Raw genomic sequence first — 16,895 nt, 5'->3', positions numbered from 1 at the left:
AAGAGCATTGTTCGGCATTGCATTGCGTCGCGTTTACGTTTCATTTTTTTCTTTTCTTCCGACATTCGCATTCTCCATTCAACCTTAGAGTACGGATACCACTGTCAGCTGGTAGATTTCTGCTTCGCACTTTAGTGTTTTCATTTTTATCCCTCTGAAATGGCACAAAGAATTCATGATTGAACGAACCGCTCCGAATTCCCTATTGAATATGTGATGAGTGGACAGACAGGTGTGGTTCTTGTACTCGTTGGTTCATGGACCGGATAGTCGTGTTGGGTATGGGTTTTTACGCATCGGGTGGACGTTAGGGTAAAAAGGGGGTGAGGTGAGGGGAGTTGGTTCAGTTCCAGCGTTTGCGAGAATGTAGCGTAGTCTCTCCGAATCCCTCTTCATCCTTGTATGAAAAACATTGCAGATCCTCGTATCCGAGTCAATTCAGCCTTATTTGCGTATGTGATGCCATGTCTTCAAGGTAACCCAAAGCGCTACTAGTAATACGCATGCGTGCTCTAAGTCTCCAGATATATGTATAGACGTCCACACAGCAAATATGATATGCCTAGGTATGTAGATAACCGCACCTTTCTACCCACTTATTCACTAGATGAGGCCCAGTAGATCAGTTCTCTACATCCCGAAACTCACCACCGGCGTCATCACTCGGCAACCTTTCCACCGCCCGCGCTCTCCTTCTCTCGGCCCTCCGTCTCCAAGGCCCGTAAACAAGCACAGACCCAAGCCCAGCTACGAGGAAGAGGCCGCAAATGCAGCCACCTACGATCTCGAAATGATCGCTGATCTCGCTTAGACCGTCCCAGAAAGTGCCCTCGGGTTCGGCGACGTTTTGAACGAGAGATAGCAGCTGGATAATGCCGATGAAGGCCGAAACCACTACCGTTATGCCGGTCAGAACGATGGAGTAGTAGAGGATGGCGACGGTGTCTCGGGCGAACGCTTTGGACGTGTATAATGCCATCATCAGGGCGCCGTCTGTTGTGTCGAGCATACACATACCCGCTAGAAGCAAGGGATATTAACATAAGATAATGAACCGCCTTGATTCTTGCTTTTTTTGAGAGATGGGAAGATGAAAGGGGGGAGCATACCGGTGAATAACAGCGGGAAAATGAGGATAATCCAAAGACTCGTCCCTTGTGCCCCCTGGATACTTGCAATACCCAGAATGGCAATCTCGGAACTCGTATCGAATCCTAATCCAAAAAGGACGCCTAGGGGATACATCTAACGCTCCAAGTCAACACTCGCCACACTGAAGATATTCTAAAGATTCAATCGAATAATGGGCGCGCCATTCCTACCCACCTTCCACGGACGATCCACGATGCGGAACAGCTTCCGGAAAACATTAGCCAGGAACCCAGCGCCCTCAAGCTGCAAGTTCGCCGCAGCCTGATCCTCATCCTCACCCTCCCGCTCCGCGCGACGCGGGTCCTCCCCCTCCTCCCTCAGCACAACGCTTAGCCGGCGCACAAGACGCCACAAAACCCACCCGTTACCCAAACACAGCAAGATCAGAAACGCAGCGCTGACGCTCGTTCCCACGATACCGCCGACGTACTGGAAGCCGGCGAAGCGGTCGCGCAGGGCTCCCGAGGTAGCCGCGACGACGACGCAGGTAACGAGCACGATGGTCGAGTGCCCGAGGCTGAAGAAGGTGCCGACGGTGACGGGGCGCTGGCCCGACGCGATCAGCCGCCGCGTCATCAGGTCGATGGCGCTGATGTGGTCGGCGTCGAGCGCGTGCCGCAGCCCCAGCGTGTACGAGAGCACCGCTGGGCTGATCATCGTTGGGTGGAAGCGCAGGACCACGCCGACGGCCGCCCAGACTATCAGGTTGGACAGGATCAGGAGCCCGATTATCCGGACCACCGGCATCGGGAGGGCTTTGAGCGGCCCCGGGAGCGGGAGCGCGCATTGGGGGAGTCGCGGCATCTCGACTGTTCGAGGCGGGCTGCTATATGAAGATGGGAAGGGTTCAGGGGTTCATGAGAATCCCCGTGCGAAAAAAATATCAGGGTAGTATATCCCAACTGTTTCCGTGAGGACATTCACATAGGTATCGAGAAATACGCGGAGATATTGGATTTCATACGGCCAAAGACCATCTCGAGGAGTATAGGGCTGTGTCACAGGCCCGTCCCCGCACTTTGCCAATATTTTTTTTCAGGTACCTATCCATACTGAACCATGAATAATAGACTCTTTTCGACTGGACATCTACCCCACGTAATAAGCGCTTGATCCAACATACCGGCGCCGTTAGCTTAACCTTCTTGGTCCCGATCGAGTAAGTCTCTATGCAAGTCTATCTGGCGGCGCCCACCGAAGCTGATAAGATAGTAGTTTAAATCAATTGCTATAGTCTTCAGTTGCCATTATTCATACATACCATTTATGCAAGCCGGCGGCCGCTTGTGCATATGTAGGTACGTACGTACCTGAGACATACTATTGGCTCCGTGTTTCCCCCTTTTTTGACATCATATTGGGGTTTCCTCTCTTGAGGCGTACGACATTTGGGTTCCTGATTACCTACCCTAACCCATAGTAGGGGGTATGCCACCCATGTCTATTTTTGTCGTGAACTAGATCTTAGGTTCGTCGGAGACCAATACCTTGCCATGCCTTGAAAAAATATATTATACCTAGTTACCTAGGTACATATCTATGTGTCTATGCGCCTTCCATTCCCTCCGGCTAAGACAATATCATACATCGAAAAAATCCATCCTCTTGGGACGATGTTGGTTGTTAGAATTGTCGCTTTTTAACGTTTTATATGAGAGGACCCTAAACTGTTAAGAGTGGCGGGTTGCTGCTCTTCCTACTGGTATCGAGCTCGAGCCTACCTGAGCTCGCCAGTCGTAAACTCCTGAAAGATCGCCAGCTCATGGAAATCATTCGCCAAGGTCTGCACCATCGCCTCCTTGGGGTTCGTCATCGCGAGTTCGAGATCGACCATGAAGCTTGCCCGGACTGTAAAATGGGAGTCGTATCGCTGCCCTATTCGCCTCATGTTTTTTAGGATGGTATTTGCCTCGGGAGCAGACAAGAATCCATTACGCAAAGCCATGCTTAAGAGTCCGAGCACGGTCACTTCAACAACCTGAAAAGAGCCGTCTACCATAAAATCAGTATTCTTTCTCAGGAGGTGAAACATCACGTATATGGAACACGGTGTTGCGAGTATCGAGTAGTTTCGTACACGTCATTAGATGTGCAGTAAAGTGGTGTAAATAAGTCGGCAAGAAGAGGCGGAATCACTTACTAGAGAGAAGTCAGCACCTGCAAGTTTATCGCCCGAGAGTTATAAGCTCTGTGAAGGGATAGCGAATCCCTTGGCTAGTATATCCTGAGTTACATACCATAAATTCTCGTAGAAAGTCATGCAGAGCATAAAATAGAACCACCGCTCAGGATCCCGTAAGTTTCCGGAACGCATGGTCTCACAGAGCATTGCGTTGGCTAAGTATATGAGACCAATATGCCACAATGTCGATGAACATGCGATGTTGAAATCAATGCAGTGGATGAGCCCTAGCCTTTTGAGCTGGTTCACTGAGGCCTTGTGGATTTCTTGCGTGGTGGCTGTAGTAGTAGTAAGCTGGTTCACTTTTATCTTCTCGTCGCCATGGTGTTGGAGAAATGGCCAGAATAGCACCATTACGATGCAGTGATAGTAAAGACTATGGAAATTTCGTCAGGATTATATGAAGTACTTGAAGCCAGTACTCGTGAAACCAGAATGCGAGTATGTCGGGATGGTTGTTGATCAAGGGGTTCTTACTGTAGCATTAGAGTCGAATGACGGTTGCGTCTCCCTCGCGCCAATTCCAGGGGAAGTGACGCTGCCCAATCAAACAACTTCTGATATATTTGTTCCGCAAACTCGATAGTGGCTCGGGCGGCAGGGGCGGTATCGCTTCTTCCGAAATAAACCAAAATGATCTCATGGACAATCAGACTAAGTTTACACAACGCCTTGAATGTCTCGCCGACCCGGGTCGGCGCGAAAGATTTGCTGTTGGGAGGAGTAAAACCGGGGTGATTGTGCTCTTCATAGTAATCTCCAGGGACAGGCAGCAGGGGCGGTATATTAAGTTCTGCTCGGTGAAGGTGCAAGGAGCGTATACTGTTGATCATGAGCATGAGTACCTAGATGCTACATGGAACAGGGAGACTGGAAGTATACCAGGCACATGTGAAGATACCCCACTACAACAAACAGAGTCAGCCATTTCTTATCAAGATTTTTATTTTATTTTTATTTTTATTTTTAGGAGTTTATGCATGTCTCGCGAGAAATAACTCATGGGTTGGGTCGATTGGGAGTTTTCGACCCCTGAGATCTGCTGAAAGGGAAAACAGATATCACGTACGGAGGTATGACACGCGGCTCTGAACCAATATTGGTGATGATGCAACCAGCCTGGATCCGGCGCATTGTTGGCGGTTACCTCGAAAACTGCGATTCTCGGTGTTAGCCAATTTCTTGGTCCACTAAATACGTGATACCGTACAGTTATAAAAGTCCAGCTGGCACCGGCAATATACCGACCATCTGGGTACCTAGATATGCTCGAGGATTCAACTTACGACCCATGCGTATTCCCATCTGAATGCCTTCTTCTAGACATCGATTCGCGAAATCATCTCGACCTTTACACGCTGATATATCACTTAGAAGTTGAGAAGCTGCGACGGCAGTAAGCGTATTGCTTAGTTTGTCTATCTGCCATAAGCGTTCGGCTTCTGTCTCGAAGGCAATGACAAAGCCACTAGCCTCTGGTTTCAAATTCGAATAAAATAGCTAGGCCCTGTCAGTAATCATTGTTCTCCATGTTGCTGAAAACTCAGCGTGATTGCATGGCGGCTTCCAATATCTAGATTATGACTTACACAGGCCCACCCCAACAGAGCATTGACGAGCAGAGCAGAGCAGAAATGAGTTTTGCCCTCCACACAGTCGTTCAAAAATAGGTCAGCATCAAATAATGGGCGCCATGGATAATCAATCTCCAGATACAGCGAAATCAACGTTGCGGCTAACTCGTTGGGAATTGGCACGCTGGTCCACTTTAGGAAATTCACAACCTCGAGTCGAGCGTCAACGAGCGCGTGTATCGATTGCAGAGGCTCAGAATTACCGATGCCCTGATTCCCTGCTTCTGGTGGGTTGAATGCCGTCCTATCCCAGAGAGTGATCCCGTTCGAAGCACTAGGAACGCTCAATGATGACGGAATGTCTCCCAGTCCCGCGCTATGAATGTAAGTCAGCCGGGTGGTGATATCCAGCTTCAATTTCAAATATAGGAGAGACGTACACGCTGGACGGCCTTGGATCTTCGAGAACAGCTGGGCGCAATAGATTAGCCAGGTTAATAAATGCAACCTCAACGGGTATCAGCATGGTGTAGGTTGTTGGACATCGCATCATGAGCTCGTATTCGGGGGTCTGTTGGGTCTCGGGTATGAGGCCAGCCATAAGCTGCCGGTTGGATAGTTTTACGGGCAATGCGGGCTCTTCCTCGAGGTCTTTCTTGACGGATGCTAAAACATCGGAAGCGTTGCTCACACCCTCGGGATGGTGCCTGGTAGACTTCAGTCGCCGTAGGATGTCGAGAGAAACTGCGTCAGGGGCGGTCTCCAGCAGATCAAATATCTCCGTCATATCCCCCGTAGACCTCCTGAGGGATTCAACCTCCCGCTTTAGCGCCATAAAAGGAGTCTCATCGCTACTGGCAGTGACGAAGTTGCATTCTACCCCGGCCTTACTACAGGCCGTGCAGGGCCTTTTGCTATCACACTAATAGACGCGGGTCAACGACATACGAGACTCGTCTCGAAGGCCTATGTTAGAGGGATGACCACTCACTCGGATCTTTTTAAGGCGGCAATTGTTGCACGCAGCCTTAGAGACGGTACGTTTCTTGACGGGGGGACCGACCTCCTTTTGAGAGGATGCTTCCGATACATTTGGCTGGGCGGACCCAGGAGGCAGAGGCGCCGGAAGTAGACGTTTATAGTTGTCAGACATCGGGTTTCCGTAAAACTCTTCGACTTTTCGACTCCATACTAGAGATCACGTCTAGCTGACGTCGATATCGGACATGTTGGTCCGAACGATCTGTGATGTTAAAAGGTTGGGAGGTGTGTTGAAGGTTGCCAAGTTTCCCTCGACATCGGAAACGATAGATCGTGTGTGGCCAATCATACCTGTTGGAGGGTTCGGTCCTAGCTCCGTGGAGTCTAGGGATCTAAATTCTCTCCGCCGAAATGTGTTCAGGTGCCTGGTGGTCCGGTCTCCAAATAAAAGCGTGATCGATAACTCGGGGGCAAGTTTGAGATATAGGTGGTAAAAGAACTATCGTGCCAACATTTACTTCGTCATCCGGCCGAGGCTGGGGACTGAGATGCAGCTTGGATCCGATTAGTTATACCACGTAACATACCTAAACCACCTACCAAGGCTGTCTGCACCAACACCATATATGTAGATAGGTACATGTATTCGTGGATGTTTGTCAGATTGCTTTTCGAAGACCTAGGGTTCATGCTACTGAGATCGGGTCCCTAAGTACAACTATGGATGTACTTACGTACCTAGCTAATGCGCTATTGGCTGGAATTAGCCTACCGAGTGTCGCACAAGCTCTCCTAGTGGTCGGTAGACCTTACCCATGTAAATGAAATTAGCCAATCAGAGGTACCTGGAGCGCATCCCGAACCAATGAAAGTTTAGCATTGGGAGTTGTCATCCCATCTTGGGCTATAGCGTAAATCTTATGGCATATCCCGCTGGTGTCCGGCGTTAGCTACATATGTACCTACCTATCGACGCCGCCTACCTACATGTAAACTTGCCTCTGGAATTGTATTCTACATTGTTTCTTCATCTTCTAAAGGTGTATAAAGGAAACGTTCTGAAGAGCACATCCTACTCAAGGTGACGGATAGCCCTTGCCTTCGTCAATGTTTTCTTAGAGAAGTTTGCTCATAGTGCAAGCTGACCTACTCCTATATCTTATGCCTATTCCAAAATACATAGTTAAAGAGGTATATGCCTATGACGTATCAATAGATGTCAGGGTGCCTTTTCCTATGCCCTGGAATTTGTTACTTGAATACTTTACCTTAGATATGCAGGTACCTAGCTTAGGCCCACTATATTGCAATTATGTAAGTATACGACATTTCACATAAGCGCATATAGTTGGTGGTAAATCCTCCCCGAGCCGTTGTCGTATTTTACCTAACAGCAACTTTACACCAAAAATCGAATCGACCACAAGCAACTCAGATATATCATGAACGATCGCGTTACCGTGAACTTTCTTCGTCACGAAATATCTAGTTAACCAGCCGAGCCTATTTAGCTAGGAAGTAGTTTGATAGACTTCCCTATCCTATTATGAGCTGGAGCGGCCCTACATCTTCCCAAACGTGTTCTTCTGCACTTCTCTCAGAAGGATTGTGAGATCACCGGCAATCAATACCTAGTAACAGAAAAAGTAGATACCGGCAGATGATGGCCTCATTTACACCAAGCAGGTTTCTTTGCCACCCACCAATTTTAATAGGGCCCTCCCCGAGCCCCTATTGAGACTCGACACGACAACCGAACGTTTGCGGATCATCTCTCAAACAAAGCTCCTCGAATACAAATAGACTTACAGCGCGAATCTGATACCTTATACTGTCGCACGCGACGCGTACCGTCTTAGGAAAGAGTAGGGCATAGTGACTCTCCGCGTGGATCGGGCAACCCTTAGTAGAGGATATATAGCTTGTGAGTTGGGTATAATTACTTGTTGTGGTGTGCTACGGCGTTTCTAGATCGAGATGCTTATGCTTGCCCAACAATATGGACCCGACAGGCTCCCAAGGTTACTGCCGAGAGAATTTGAAGAAAGACTGACATACTTCGTGATGCGAAAGAGGGGCATCAGTATTGACGGATCTAATTCGGTCCTATATCTACCGTCAGTAGATGAGCAAAATCATGCATAAGAACTCGTTCTGGTTATGGTCTTCCACGGTTGATCCCTCGACGAGAACAGTTTGATTGGAATCTCGACTATACCCCAGATCATCGCTCCCGTCTATCATTGGCGAGTCCGAGTTCATGTTTGGCTTATGATCAACATGCAGCCCTGTCTTTACTCACCGGTTTACTATTATGCCCCAACGAATCCCACCTGGGGATCCGTCTGGTGTATCTCAACACCTTTACCGATTAATACCATAAAAAGACAATGGTACATATCCCTCATGTGATATGATTAAACACCTTTTAGTACATAAACGGAATTATGATATCTCGCCTATAGCCCTTTGGCGAAACATCATCACGGGCGGGAAGTTTGTCACTCTATTCGTCGATATAGAGAGATTACAGCTGTCACGGCAACCGAATACGTCGCCTGTTTTCGAATAAAGGTTCATCCGAGACGAAATGTGGGCTTAAGGGCCGTTCCGCCGGAGCATGACTGCTATTGTATAGAACATTCCTCGCTAGCTTCGAGCAACCAGGAAGAAATCCGCATCGATTACCTGTAGGTATTGATCTTGAACAATATCAGTACTATCCATCTAATTCTAGATACGAATATCCAATAAGCCTATGAATTCAATCCATATCTGAAATATCGTCGGCTTGAGGGATGTTGCCATTAAGGTGGCCGTGTATCATGATTGACAGGTTAGAGTGTAGTTCTTTCACTGGCCTGCCCCAGATTATTAACCCACGAACCCAGCATGTTCTATTCCCCGGTCAGACCACACGTATCAAAGATATCGTAGATGGTTGGAGCAATCTGGAAACCCCGTTATCATTTAAAGATATTAACGCATTAGATCATGTGCATCTATGATGTCCATTCTCCCCTCCAGATTCTCCTAGTAGAAAGCCTCATGCATAATTAGTGACACTCTTACGGTCACTAGTGCCATAGGATTGTTCGAGCTCTGCTTTTCGCTTCTTCTCGTGTCTGGAAGTTGTATACGATAGCGCCGCCGTCCAGATAACCAACAGGATAGACACAGCAATCATAGCCCACATACCCCTCTACAAAAAGCATTAGTAGGTGTGATCCCTCTCATAACATGGAGACACTAATAGGATGAAGACTTACAGTGAACCAAGGTGCCATCGATGCTCCGTAGAAAATTATACTCCACCACGCGTTCACGGCGTTGCTTCCCAGATTCATGCCGGCAAGCACAACAGCTCGGAACATGTGTTCCTCGTACCGGAGAGTGTCGTTGGCCCACGCGAAAAATGTAGCCTGACAAGCATAGACGGTGCCTGCCCAATAATAAGCAGCGAACACGACCGAGGTCGACGTCGGATTCGTCGGGTCCTTAGAAGCGGCCAGGACCATAGCTGAAGTAGCTATGCCTGTGATAGCGATGAAGTAACCAACAAGATACCGCTTGCCGTTGAGGAAATCCGTAAGCGTCGCCCAAAAAATCGTCGATACGATTCCAACTGCAGGTATACCGGTAGGGTAGTTGTTCAGCTGAGAGACCGAATATTTTATCGTTGGATGGCTCTTCATATATAAAGCCAAGAGCGAGTTTGTGCTGAAGGACTCCGTTTCACCAGCAATAATCCACAGTATAACGAAGCCCCAGAAGAACCAAGAGGTTAGGCATTTCTTGAGGAATGTCCAAGATATAGGCGACTTGTCTTCAACAGGGGGTACGCGAGATACAGCCAACGCCCTCTCCGATTCGCTGAGGTAGAAAGCACCCGTCGTCGATGGAGTATCCGGGAAGAAGAGGAATCCATATAAGGCAATTGGTAGCGTTATCTAGACGGCAGGTCAGGATCTCATACTTATACTTTCCCCTTTCTCGTACTTAAAACACCTTGGGAAGGGGACAAAGAGCCAAAAATAAGAAAAGAAGAAACCTAATGTAGCCGAACTTACAATACCATCTATGATGAACAGCCAACGCCAACCGCTGAGACCGCTCCGACCGTCCAGGCTATCGTGAATGCCTGTCTGGATGAAGCCTCCGATCATCGTCCCCGCCAATCCAGACGCCGTGAAAATACCGGAACGCTTGCCCAGCTCACGCTCGGTGTACCAGGAGCCCAGGATGTAGTGTGTACCGACGAAGGTAGTAGCTTCAACTATACCCTGAAAGAAGCGGATAGCCATGATACTCTGGGGCTTGTGCACCGAAGCCGTCACCATAGTCAAGCCCGCCCATATGAGCATACAGGCCGGGAAGAAGTATCGCGGCTTGATGTAGTGCAGCGACAGGTTGGCGGGGATCTGGCCGATGACGTAGCCGACGGTGAAGCATGTGTTGATCTCATTCAACTGGTTGCCCACAAACCCCAGGTCTTCTTTCATCCCCGAGACGTAAGCATTGCTGAGATTAGATCGGTCCAACTGTATTTACGGTTCATGGTTAATCAATTAATCCAGTCAATTGGAGATAAATGAACATAGGCAATCGAGCATTGGAGCGATCTGAGCGATATAAATAGCAAGATGTAATATGGTAAGAAATACATACATAATTGGTGAAATAACTCAAGCAGCAGAAAGTCAAGATGAAGAAATCAATCTTCTGGACCAACTTGCGCTCGCCGGGTTGGTACTCGGTGTGGAAGTATTCCCGCAGCCTTGATCTTGTCGGTGTCGCCGTCGCCATTTTGACGTCTTGGCTTTTTCCTAATCCTCACTAGAAAGGAGGGAAAAAATTGAACCCGCTGCGTTCGCGGTTACACAGCATCGACGATGATCTAGTAATATTATTCTTTCGGACTCCGCTGCGATAAAACGAGGCGGCCGCCATATCATATATACGTCAAACGGATGCTACCAACCGATCAAGCGCTATGATGATACGCGTATCTATCTACGGATTCGGGTCCTTCACCTAAGCAACTACATAAAACCGCCCTTGTAAAACCTGGTGTTCCTGGTTGAATGTTAGCTATCTGCATACTAAAGGCCCGAGATCCACGACGCTGGAATTTGCGGGGGAGTTGTGCTTAGAGATAAGAAGGCGCCTTACCGCAAGCAGGTTGCAAAAACAGGTCACAGGAAGAAATTCGCTTCAGGGGTCCTAGAGGCTGGAATTCTTTGATGGCGTTACTGCGATAACGCCCTAGAAAGGCTTGGCCCAGGCCCCTTTTTTTCCTATCGCTTCGGCTTCTTATTCGTGGAGGACTCATTTTTCTATCTACAAAACCCACTCTTGGTTTTGGAGATTGGGGAGATTGGAGAGGAGATAGCCATCAAAGAGGAAGTCCCCTCGGCTATCGTGGATACAAATTCAGCTGTTATCTACCAACTGGCAGTCTGTATGGTCGAAAAGATAGGCCGTTTTGGCATGTCACGGATGAAAGTGTCGGCCGATACCTAGTCTTTCGGCTTCCTTCCGAAAATTCGACATTTTATTCATATGTTCGTGTCATCGTCGCGGAGTCGAGATGGGAGGTTCAAAGGTGTTGAAGGCAAGGGATTCGAGAGCGGAGAACAAAGAGAAGCCCAGCTCGGACCCAATTAGTGCGATAATACGGCGGCGAGGAGGAGAAAACGCAGGGCTCGCCAACATCCAACGATATCGGATGCATCCGACGGCTTTCGAGCTGGATATCCTCATGTCCCTCCTAAAAATTTACTAATGATATATGCCAATCACGTATATTGCATCAAGTCGCACATGAAAAAAACCTGACTATATAGACATAGTTTCGCATCTAGAGAGAATTGTTGAGGTTGTAGCTATATCCATCCAACATCACATCCATAAGATCACCTTTTAGTTCCGTATTTTTGTATCTCAATCTCACACTTAGATCTCGAGGAAACACCAAAAATTTTTATAGGACTTCGCGGGGCTCCAACAAAGATGTCGAAGGGAAACTGGGAGGAGCTCGCCGCCAAGAAGCGCGAGCAGTTGGAGAAGTCCATTCCGGACGAGTGGCGCGTGCCGAGCGAGCTCCTGCCGCCCGCCGACCAGGACGACGTCACCGGCTTCCCGGCGGAGTCGAAGTGGTTCACGCCCGAGGAGCTCGCGATCACGAACCAGACGGCGGTGGAGCTGGTCGCCAAGCTCGCGTCCGGCGAGCTCAAGTCCGAGGCCGTGACCCGCGCCTTTTGCAAGCGCGCCGTCGCCGCCCACCAGCTGACGAACTGCCTATCGGAGACGTGTTTCGAGAGCGCCATCGCGACGGCCAGGGCGCTGGACGAGCACCTCGCCGAGACGGGCAAGCCCGTCGGTCCCTTACACGGGCTCCCCATCTCGCTCAAGGACAACTTCAACCTGAAGGGGCTCGACGCCACGGTGGGCTTCGCCTCGCACGTCGGCGACCCGGCGACGTACGACGCCGTGCTAGCGGACCTGCTCCGCAGCGCCGGCGCCGTGTTCTACGTGAAGACGAACGTGCCGACGGCGATGATGATCGCCGAGACGGTGAACAACGTGTTCGGGCGCACCGTCAACCCGCGCAACCGGCGCCTCACGAGCGGCGGCAGCTCGGGCGGCGAGAGCGCGCTCATCGCCTTCGGCGGCAGCCCGCTCGGCGTCGGCACCGACATCGGCGGCTCCCTGCGCATCCCCGCCGCCTGCACCGGCATCTACACGCTGCGGCCCAGCTTCGGCCGCTTCCCCACCCTGCGCTGCCGCTCCGGCATGCCCGGCCAGGAGGCCGTGCAGTCCGTCAACGGTCCCCTGACCCGCACCCTCGCCGACCTCGAGTACTACTCCAAAGCCGTCGTCGACGCGCGGCCCTGGCGCTACGACCCTAGGTGTCTGCCGATCCCGTGGCGCGCCGTCGCGCTGCCTCCCAAGCTGAAGATAGCGGTCATGTGGGACGACGGCATGGCACTCCCGACGCCGCCGGTGACGCGAGCGCTAAAACACGCCGTGGCGAAGTTACAAGCCGCGGGCCACGAGGTCCGCGAGTGGTCGTCCGAGGACCAGACCGACGGCCAGAGGCTGCTGAACCGCATGTTCCTGGCGGACGGCGGCAAGGCGATCAAGCGGGAGCTGGAGCGCACGGGCGAGCCGGTGCGCCCGGAGATGGCCATGTACGCGGCCGCGAAGGAGCTCTGCGCCTTCGAGTACTGGCAGCTGCACGTCGACCGCCAGGCCTACCAGAAGCGGTACCTGGACCGGTGGCTGGCCGCGGGCATCGACGCGATTCTGTGTCCCACGACGCCGTACAGCAGTGTCGAGAATGGAAAATTCGAGCATGGTAAATAAAGTCTAGTCTAAGCACAACTGGATAAAGTGTGCGTGGGTTGCTGATTAAATTTCGTCTAGTTGGCTACACGGGCGTTTTCAACGTGCTGGACTACTCCTGTATCTCCTTCCCCACCGGCATCAAAGCTGATAAGTCCATCGACGTCGCGCTGGGCGAATCGTACAAACCACTTTCAGAACTGGACAAGGGCATCCAGGCGAAGTGTGAGTGCTAAAATGTGTACCTCACCTCTCAAACGACTTGTATGGCTGACTATCTAATAGATAATCCCGACGCTGTTCATGGGATGCCCGTGAGCTTGCAGTTAGTAGCACAGAGACTAGAGGAAGAGAAGTGCGTAGCGATGTGCAAAGAAGTGTTAGGCGCATTAGGGATATAGACGTTAGATCTGTTTGGAGATGAAATGAATTGAGGTAGATGAGAAATCCATATAGATCGATATTAATGTTGTTACGACTAGTAAATAGCAACCCAAATTCGTGGTTATGAACCAGAATAAATCGAATATAACTTTTATAACGAACAAGAGATACTGATCAACATGGATATCTGAGCTAACAATACGTTTTACAAACAAATGAGGTGTCCATAACTGTATCAAGTGGCCTTAGTCGCGATCTCCTGACAAACTCCGATATTACACCCTTAGATACCTCACCGACTAGGTTAAGTTTGAATAGAACTTTTCATGAACCGGCGTCTTAGGCTCTGAAGCCAAAGTCATCGAAATAGAGATTGGGAGGAGCTAAAGTAACACCTATATCGTCAGGTCATTCACACTTGAGTTGATGGATTCATCACTCAACCCTAAAAATAGAACTGCTGCTGGGACTGTCCTGGGGGTGCTTGTGGGAGGAAGTCAAAATTCATATCTGCACCTGCGTAGAAAGGGTCTGGCGATTCTTTCGAAATCGATTAGCTCGTCGAAAAGCGCTGTACGGATTTGGTCACTTACCCCAAAAGATCGAATCGTAGAGATCCATAGGAGCCAGGGTAGTGGGATCTAACTGATTCAGATCTGGAATTCCTATGGTTTGTTGAATCGTTGGTTGGTACGGCATAGTTCTGTGTTCACTTGTTAGTATGCTATCGGTTGAGTTCATCAAATGACTCACGTTGAGAAATCGGCGAGGTTATTTCCATTCTGCAGCTCTGCCATGGCAAGAGCGGCGTCCTGATGCCTGTCGAATCCCGGCTGTAAACGAAATTGATTGTTGATAGTTTGAAGACTCTGTGGGATAGCAGCACCAATCGGCGTGCGAGTGCCAGAAGCACTCTCGCTCTTGACTCCAGAAGCTCCGTGCAAAGAACCATAATCGTATATGTTTTTGAGAGCCGTCAATGCTCTAGAAAGAGGCCCCGATAGTTCAATATCCCGATCAATTTTAGGGATGTGATCGGGAGCAGGACTGGTTTGCTCCTTGGCTGCTGCGGCTGATAGAGCTGAGATGAGATCTCCTTGGAGCTGACGAACCTCGGGGTCTAGCTTTGTCTCGCATAATATTCCGAGGAGAACGGCAGAAGAAAGGCCGTGATAAGTGAAGGCCCAACTTCGGGTTGGAATAAATGATAATTGGTGCATTGATAAAAACATGCGAACAGTCTCGGTCAAGTTGGTTTTGCATTTGTCGGCCAAGGCTTTCTTTTCAGCAGGTCCTAGTCTCGTACAATCTCGACGAAGAGCTGGACGACAGCACACTGAAATTACGAAGGACGTATGAAGACGTATGGCATAGTGTTGGAGCTTGTCAACCACGCTCTTGCAAGCCTCCTTACTGCGTAGCTGGGGATACACTTTTTCGCGAATGGATTCGACGGCCTGGCAATTATCGAGGATAGTTTCGTACGAGTATCCAGCAGTGGCGTCTGGATTAAGCTTCTGCGAAATTACCTCGCAGAGAGTATACATCGCTTCGAGATATGACAATCCTTCGACAGAAGAACTTGGGGATAGCGGGATTGGACAACATTGGATATTGGTCATGTTAGGGCTGCAGTGATGATAAGTGACACGTTTTTTCAACGCAGTTAATTGAAGCTCTTACCGATCAAAAGATAGCGACGTCAACGTATCGTGCCAAAGGCACGTCCACCTGAATTATGTCAGTAGAGTACATATAAATAGGTCGCGTGTCATCCGTACCATAGCTTTCTTCGCACGTATGTTTTCAGCGACATCTCAGTTGAGTTGCTTTCGTCTGACGTTACAGCTCGGTGTAGCCCAAGCGATTGCGCTAACCGACAAGTCATGCCAATTAAGGCCCAAGAAGCTTCGGCTTTCATATCGTTTAGGAGACAGAATCCTATTAGCAATAAGGCTTGGATCGAATCCAAGTTTGGCCTAAAGTGATGATGATGAGAATCCGCGCAATGAGTTGTACATCGTACTCTTAACATACCGTAGTAAGAAGTTCCCCAGCCTAAGGAAATGAAATGATATCTGAACGTATCTCTGAGCGTCCCGCGTTCGAATATGATAAGGCGAATCACGATACTGCGAACCGACCGCCATTACGGAGAAGAGAATGGCTAACCACGACGCGGAGACACGCCGACTTGATTTGCTGTGTTCCCTAGCATTTTTAGCTCGCTCTTCAAGATAGATCATAATACGAGACTCTAGATCATCAATGTCAATAACAAACCCCCAAAATGGATGGGTTATTTCTTTATACGCTCTGAAGAGGCTATTAGGAGACGAATTAGCATGCGGGTCTTATCATGTCAAAGATTGGACAGTTACTCCTGTTTGATACTCACATCATCACCTCTCTGTCTGAAGGCAGTTCAGAGAAGATGTCCTGGGTTAGGCGATCGAGGTGTTTTGACGACATTAGGGGAAAGGGCGCAGAGTTGTCAAGGCCAAGAATAGGGCGCATATCACGGCGGATGTCCACGCCATCTTTAGTCTCTATCGGCGACGGTTGATCTCGTAATAATGCGGGGATGCTATTTTGACCAACGTAGCGTGATATTTCCAGAGACTCCGGTTCATCTTTAGGACACATACTAATCAGCGTGAGTTGATATATAGAGTATTTAGCGGAGCACACCTATGGCTTGAGGCCAACCCTCTGGTTGATGATCGCTCCCTTGGTCATTGCTAACGCTGTCATCAGGAGAATGCGGTCTTTTCTTTCCTTGATGACCTTCGGTCGACACAGAAGCATGTTTGGAAGCACTGGACCGATTGGGCTTGTAAGAGCATAGCTGCGGATGCTCTCTCTTGACGCAATTTTCACATGGTTGCTTATTGTCGCATTTCACCTTCCGTTGCCTAGATAGACCTTTAGTTTCAGACCTCATCTTACAAGACTATGCCACACACCTGCATGGCCAACATGCCGTACCTAGAAAGAGTGTGTAAGCGGATGGACGTTATTACATTGGAGTTGAGATGACGACATGGCTAAGCGCGAGCGAATAAGCGCGCATTTGGAGAACGTACCATATCGAACTTTGCGGTGAGAATGGATGATGTGACTAGCTTGTTCGGGAGTCAGGTCCTGAATAGGGACCTGATTGATATCTTGCTCGGATGACATGAGCGCCGGTTCGAATGATCTTATGAGACAAACCCCGCCACGCAACGCACGCAAGGCGCGAGCTAGATTTGGAGTTGGTACTTTGGAGATTC

At 49.5% G+C, this 16,895-nt stretch overlaps 5 protein-coding genes across 5 annotated transcripts; 1 reads left to right on the top strand and 4 right to left on the bottom strand.

Annotated features, from left to right (window-relative positions):
* Window positions 1-288: 288 nt before the first annotated feature.
* F4807DRAFT_368876 (NicO-domain-containing protein) lies at window positions 289-2,169 on the bottom strand. The gene is made up of 3 exons (XM_047995664.1): window positions 1,327-2,169; window positions 1,110-1,245; window positions 289-1,020 (listed from the first exon to the last, which is right to left on the bottom strand). Exons 1-3 carry the CDS (start codon window positions 1,954-1,956, stop codon window positions 623-625), a joined length of 1,164 nt encoding a protein of 387 aa, XP_047856898.1. The 5' UTR covers window positions 1,957-2,169; the 3' UTR covers window positions 289-622.
* Window positions 2,170-2,232: 63 nt separating this feature from the next.
* F4807DRAFT_415789 (uncharacterized protein) lies at window positions 2,233-6,551 on the bottom strand. The gene is made up of 9 exons (XM_047997077.1): window positions 5,900-6,551; window positions 5,349-5,830; window positions 4,924-5,284; window positions 4,621-4,834; window positions 4,404-4,489; window positions 4,217-4,239; window positions 3,812-4,156; window positions 3,391-3,710; window positions 2,233-3,144 (listed from the first exon to the last, which is right to left on the bottom strand). The coding sequence occupies exons 1-9, from the start codon at window positions 6,059-6,061 to the stop codon at window positions 2,870-2,872; spliced, it is 2,268 nt and encodes a 755-aa protein (XP_047856897.1). The 5' UTR covers window positions 6,062-6,551; the 3' UTR covers window positions 2,233-2,869.
* Window positions 6,552-8,698: 2,147 nt separating this feature from the next.
* Window positions 8,699-10,784, bottom strand: F4807DRAFT_368399 (MFS general substrate transporter). Its single transcript, XM_047995661.1, has 4 exons — window positions 10,558-10,784; window positions 9,960-10,430; window positions 9,159-9,839; window positions 8,699-9,091 (listed from the first exon to the last, which is right to left on the bottom strand). The coding sequence occupies exons 1-4, from the start codon at window positions 10,693-10,695 to the stop codon at window positions 8,936-8,938; spliced, it is 1,446 nt and encodes a 481-aa protein (XP_047856896.1). The 5' UTR covers window positions 10,696-10,784; the 3' UTR covers window positions 8,699-8,935.
* Window positions 10,785-11,777: 993 nt separating this feature from the next.
* Window positions 11,778-13,842, top strand: F4807DRAFT_368495 (amidase). Its single transcript, XM_047995662.1, has 3 exons — window positions 11,778-13,249; window positions 13,318-13,461; window positions 13,522-13,842. The coding sequence occupies exons 1-3, from the start codon at window positions 11,902-11,904 to the stop codon at window positions 13,635-13,637; spliced, it is 1,608 nt and encodes a 535-aa protein (XP_047856895.1). The 5' UTR covers window positions 11,778-11,901; the 3' UTR covers window positions 13,638-13,842.
* Window positions 13,484-16,783, bottom strand: F4807DRAFT_368683 (fungal-specific transcription factor domain-containing protein). The gene is made up of 10 exons (XM_047995663.1): window positions 16,707-16,783; window positions 16,312-16,608; window positions 16,019-16,253; window positions 15,658-15,945; window positions 15,402-15,599; window positions 15,304-15,351; window positions 14,374-15,249; window positions 14,214-14,323; window positions 14,137-14,160; window positions 13,484-14,003 (listed from the first exon to the last, which is right to left on the bottom strand). Exons 2-10 carry the CDS (start codon window positions 16,562-16,564, stop codon window positions 13,960-13,962), a joined length of 2,076 nt encoding a protein of 691 aa, XP_047856894.1. The 5' UTR covers window positions 16,565-16,608; window positions 16,707-16,783; the 3' UTR covers window positions 13,484-13,959.
* Between the last annotated feature and the right edge of the window lie 112 nt (window positions 16,784-16,895).

Source organism: Annulohypoxylon truncatum (assembly GCF_022578515.1).
Source record: "Annulohypoxylon truncatum strain CBS 140777 unplaced genomic scaffold F4807scaffold_7, whole genome shotgun sequence".
NCBI classification, from domain to species: Eukaryota; Fungi; Ascomycota; class Sordariomycetes; order Xylariales; family Hypoxylaceae; genus Annulohypoxylon; species Annulohypoxylon truncatum.
Note: the sequence above shows the minus strand (reverse complement) of the source record. Positions and strands in the feature narration are given on the sequence as shown.

Coding starts and splice junctions, on each gene's coding strand:
- F4807DRAFT_368683 (XM_047995663.1), bottom strand. CDS start 16,564: ATGAGGTCTGAAACTAAAGGTCTATCTAGGCAACGGAAGGTGAAATGC. Junction 15,946..16,018: donor TCAGACAGAGAGGTGATGAT/GTGAGTATCAAA, acceptor GTCTCCTAATAG/CCTCTTCAGAGCGTATAAAG. Junction 14,004..14,136: donor GCCAGACCCTTTCTACGCAG/GTGCAGATATGA, acceptor GTGTTACTTTAG/CTCCTCCCAATCTCTATTTC.
- F4807DRAFT_368495 (XM_047995662.1), top strand. CDS start 11,902: ATGTCGAAGGGAAACTGGGAGGAGCTCGCCGCCAAGAAGCGCGAGCAG. Junction 13,250..13,317: donor GAATGGAAAATTCGAGCATG/GTAAATAAAGTC, acceptor AATTTCGTCTAG/TTGGCTACACGGGCGTTTTC. Junction 13,462..13,521: donor CAAGGGCATCCAGGCGAAGT/GTGAGTGCTAAA, acceptor ACTATCTAATAG/ATAATCCCGACGCTGTTCAT.
- F4807DRAFT_368399 (XM_047995661.1), bottom strand. CDS start 10,695: ATGGCGACGGCGACACCGACAAGATCAAGGCTGCGGGAATACTTCCAC. Junction 10,431..10,557: donor TGAGTTATTTCACCAATTAT/GTATGTATTTCT, acceptor CCGTAAATACAG/TTGGACCGATCTAATCTCAG. Junction 9,092..9,158: donor CGATGGCACCTTGGTTCACT/GTAAGTCTTCAT, acceptor TGCTTTTTGTAG/AGGGGTATGTGGGCTATGAT.
- F4807DRAFT_415789 (XM_047997077.1), bottom strand. CDS start 6,061: ATGTCTGACAACTATAAACGTCTACTTCCGGCGCCTCTGCCTCCTGGG. Junction 5,831..5,899: donor GCCGCCTTAAAAAGATCCGA/GTGAGTGGTCAT, acceptor CGCGTCTATTAG/TGTGATAGCAAAAGGCCCTG. Junction 3,711..3,811: donor CATTCGACTCTAATGCTACA/GTAAGAACCCCT, acceptor AAATTTCCATAG/TCTTTACTATCACTGCATCG.
- F4807DRAFT_368876 (XM_047995664.1), bottom strand. CDS start 1,956: ATGCCGCGACTCCCCCAATGCGCGCTCCCGCTCCCGGGGCCGCTCAAA. Junction 1,246..1,326: donor TCGTGGATCGTCCGTGGAAG/GTGGGTAGGAAT, acceptor TTGGAGCGTTAG/ATGTATCCCCTAGGCGTCCT. Junction 1,021..1,109: donor TTTCCCGCTGTTATTCACCG/GTATGCTCCCCC, acceptor CCTTGCTTCTAG/CGGGTATGTGTATGCTCGAC.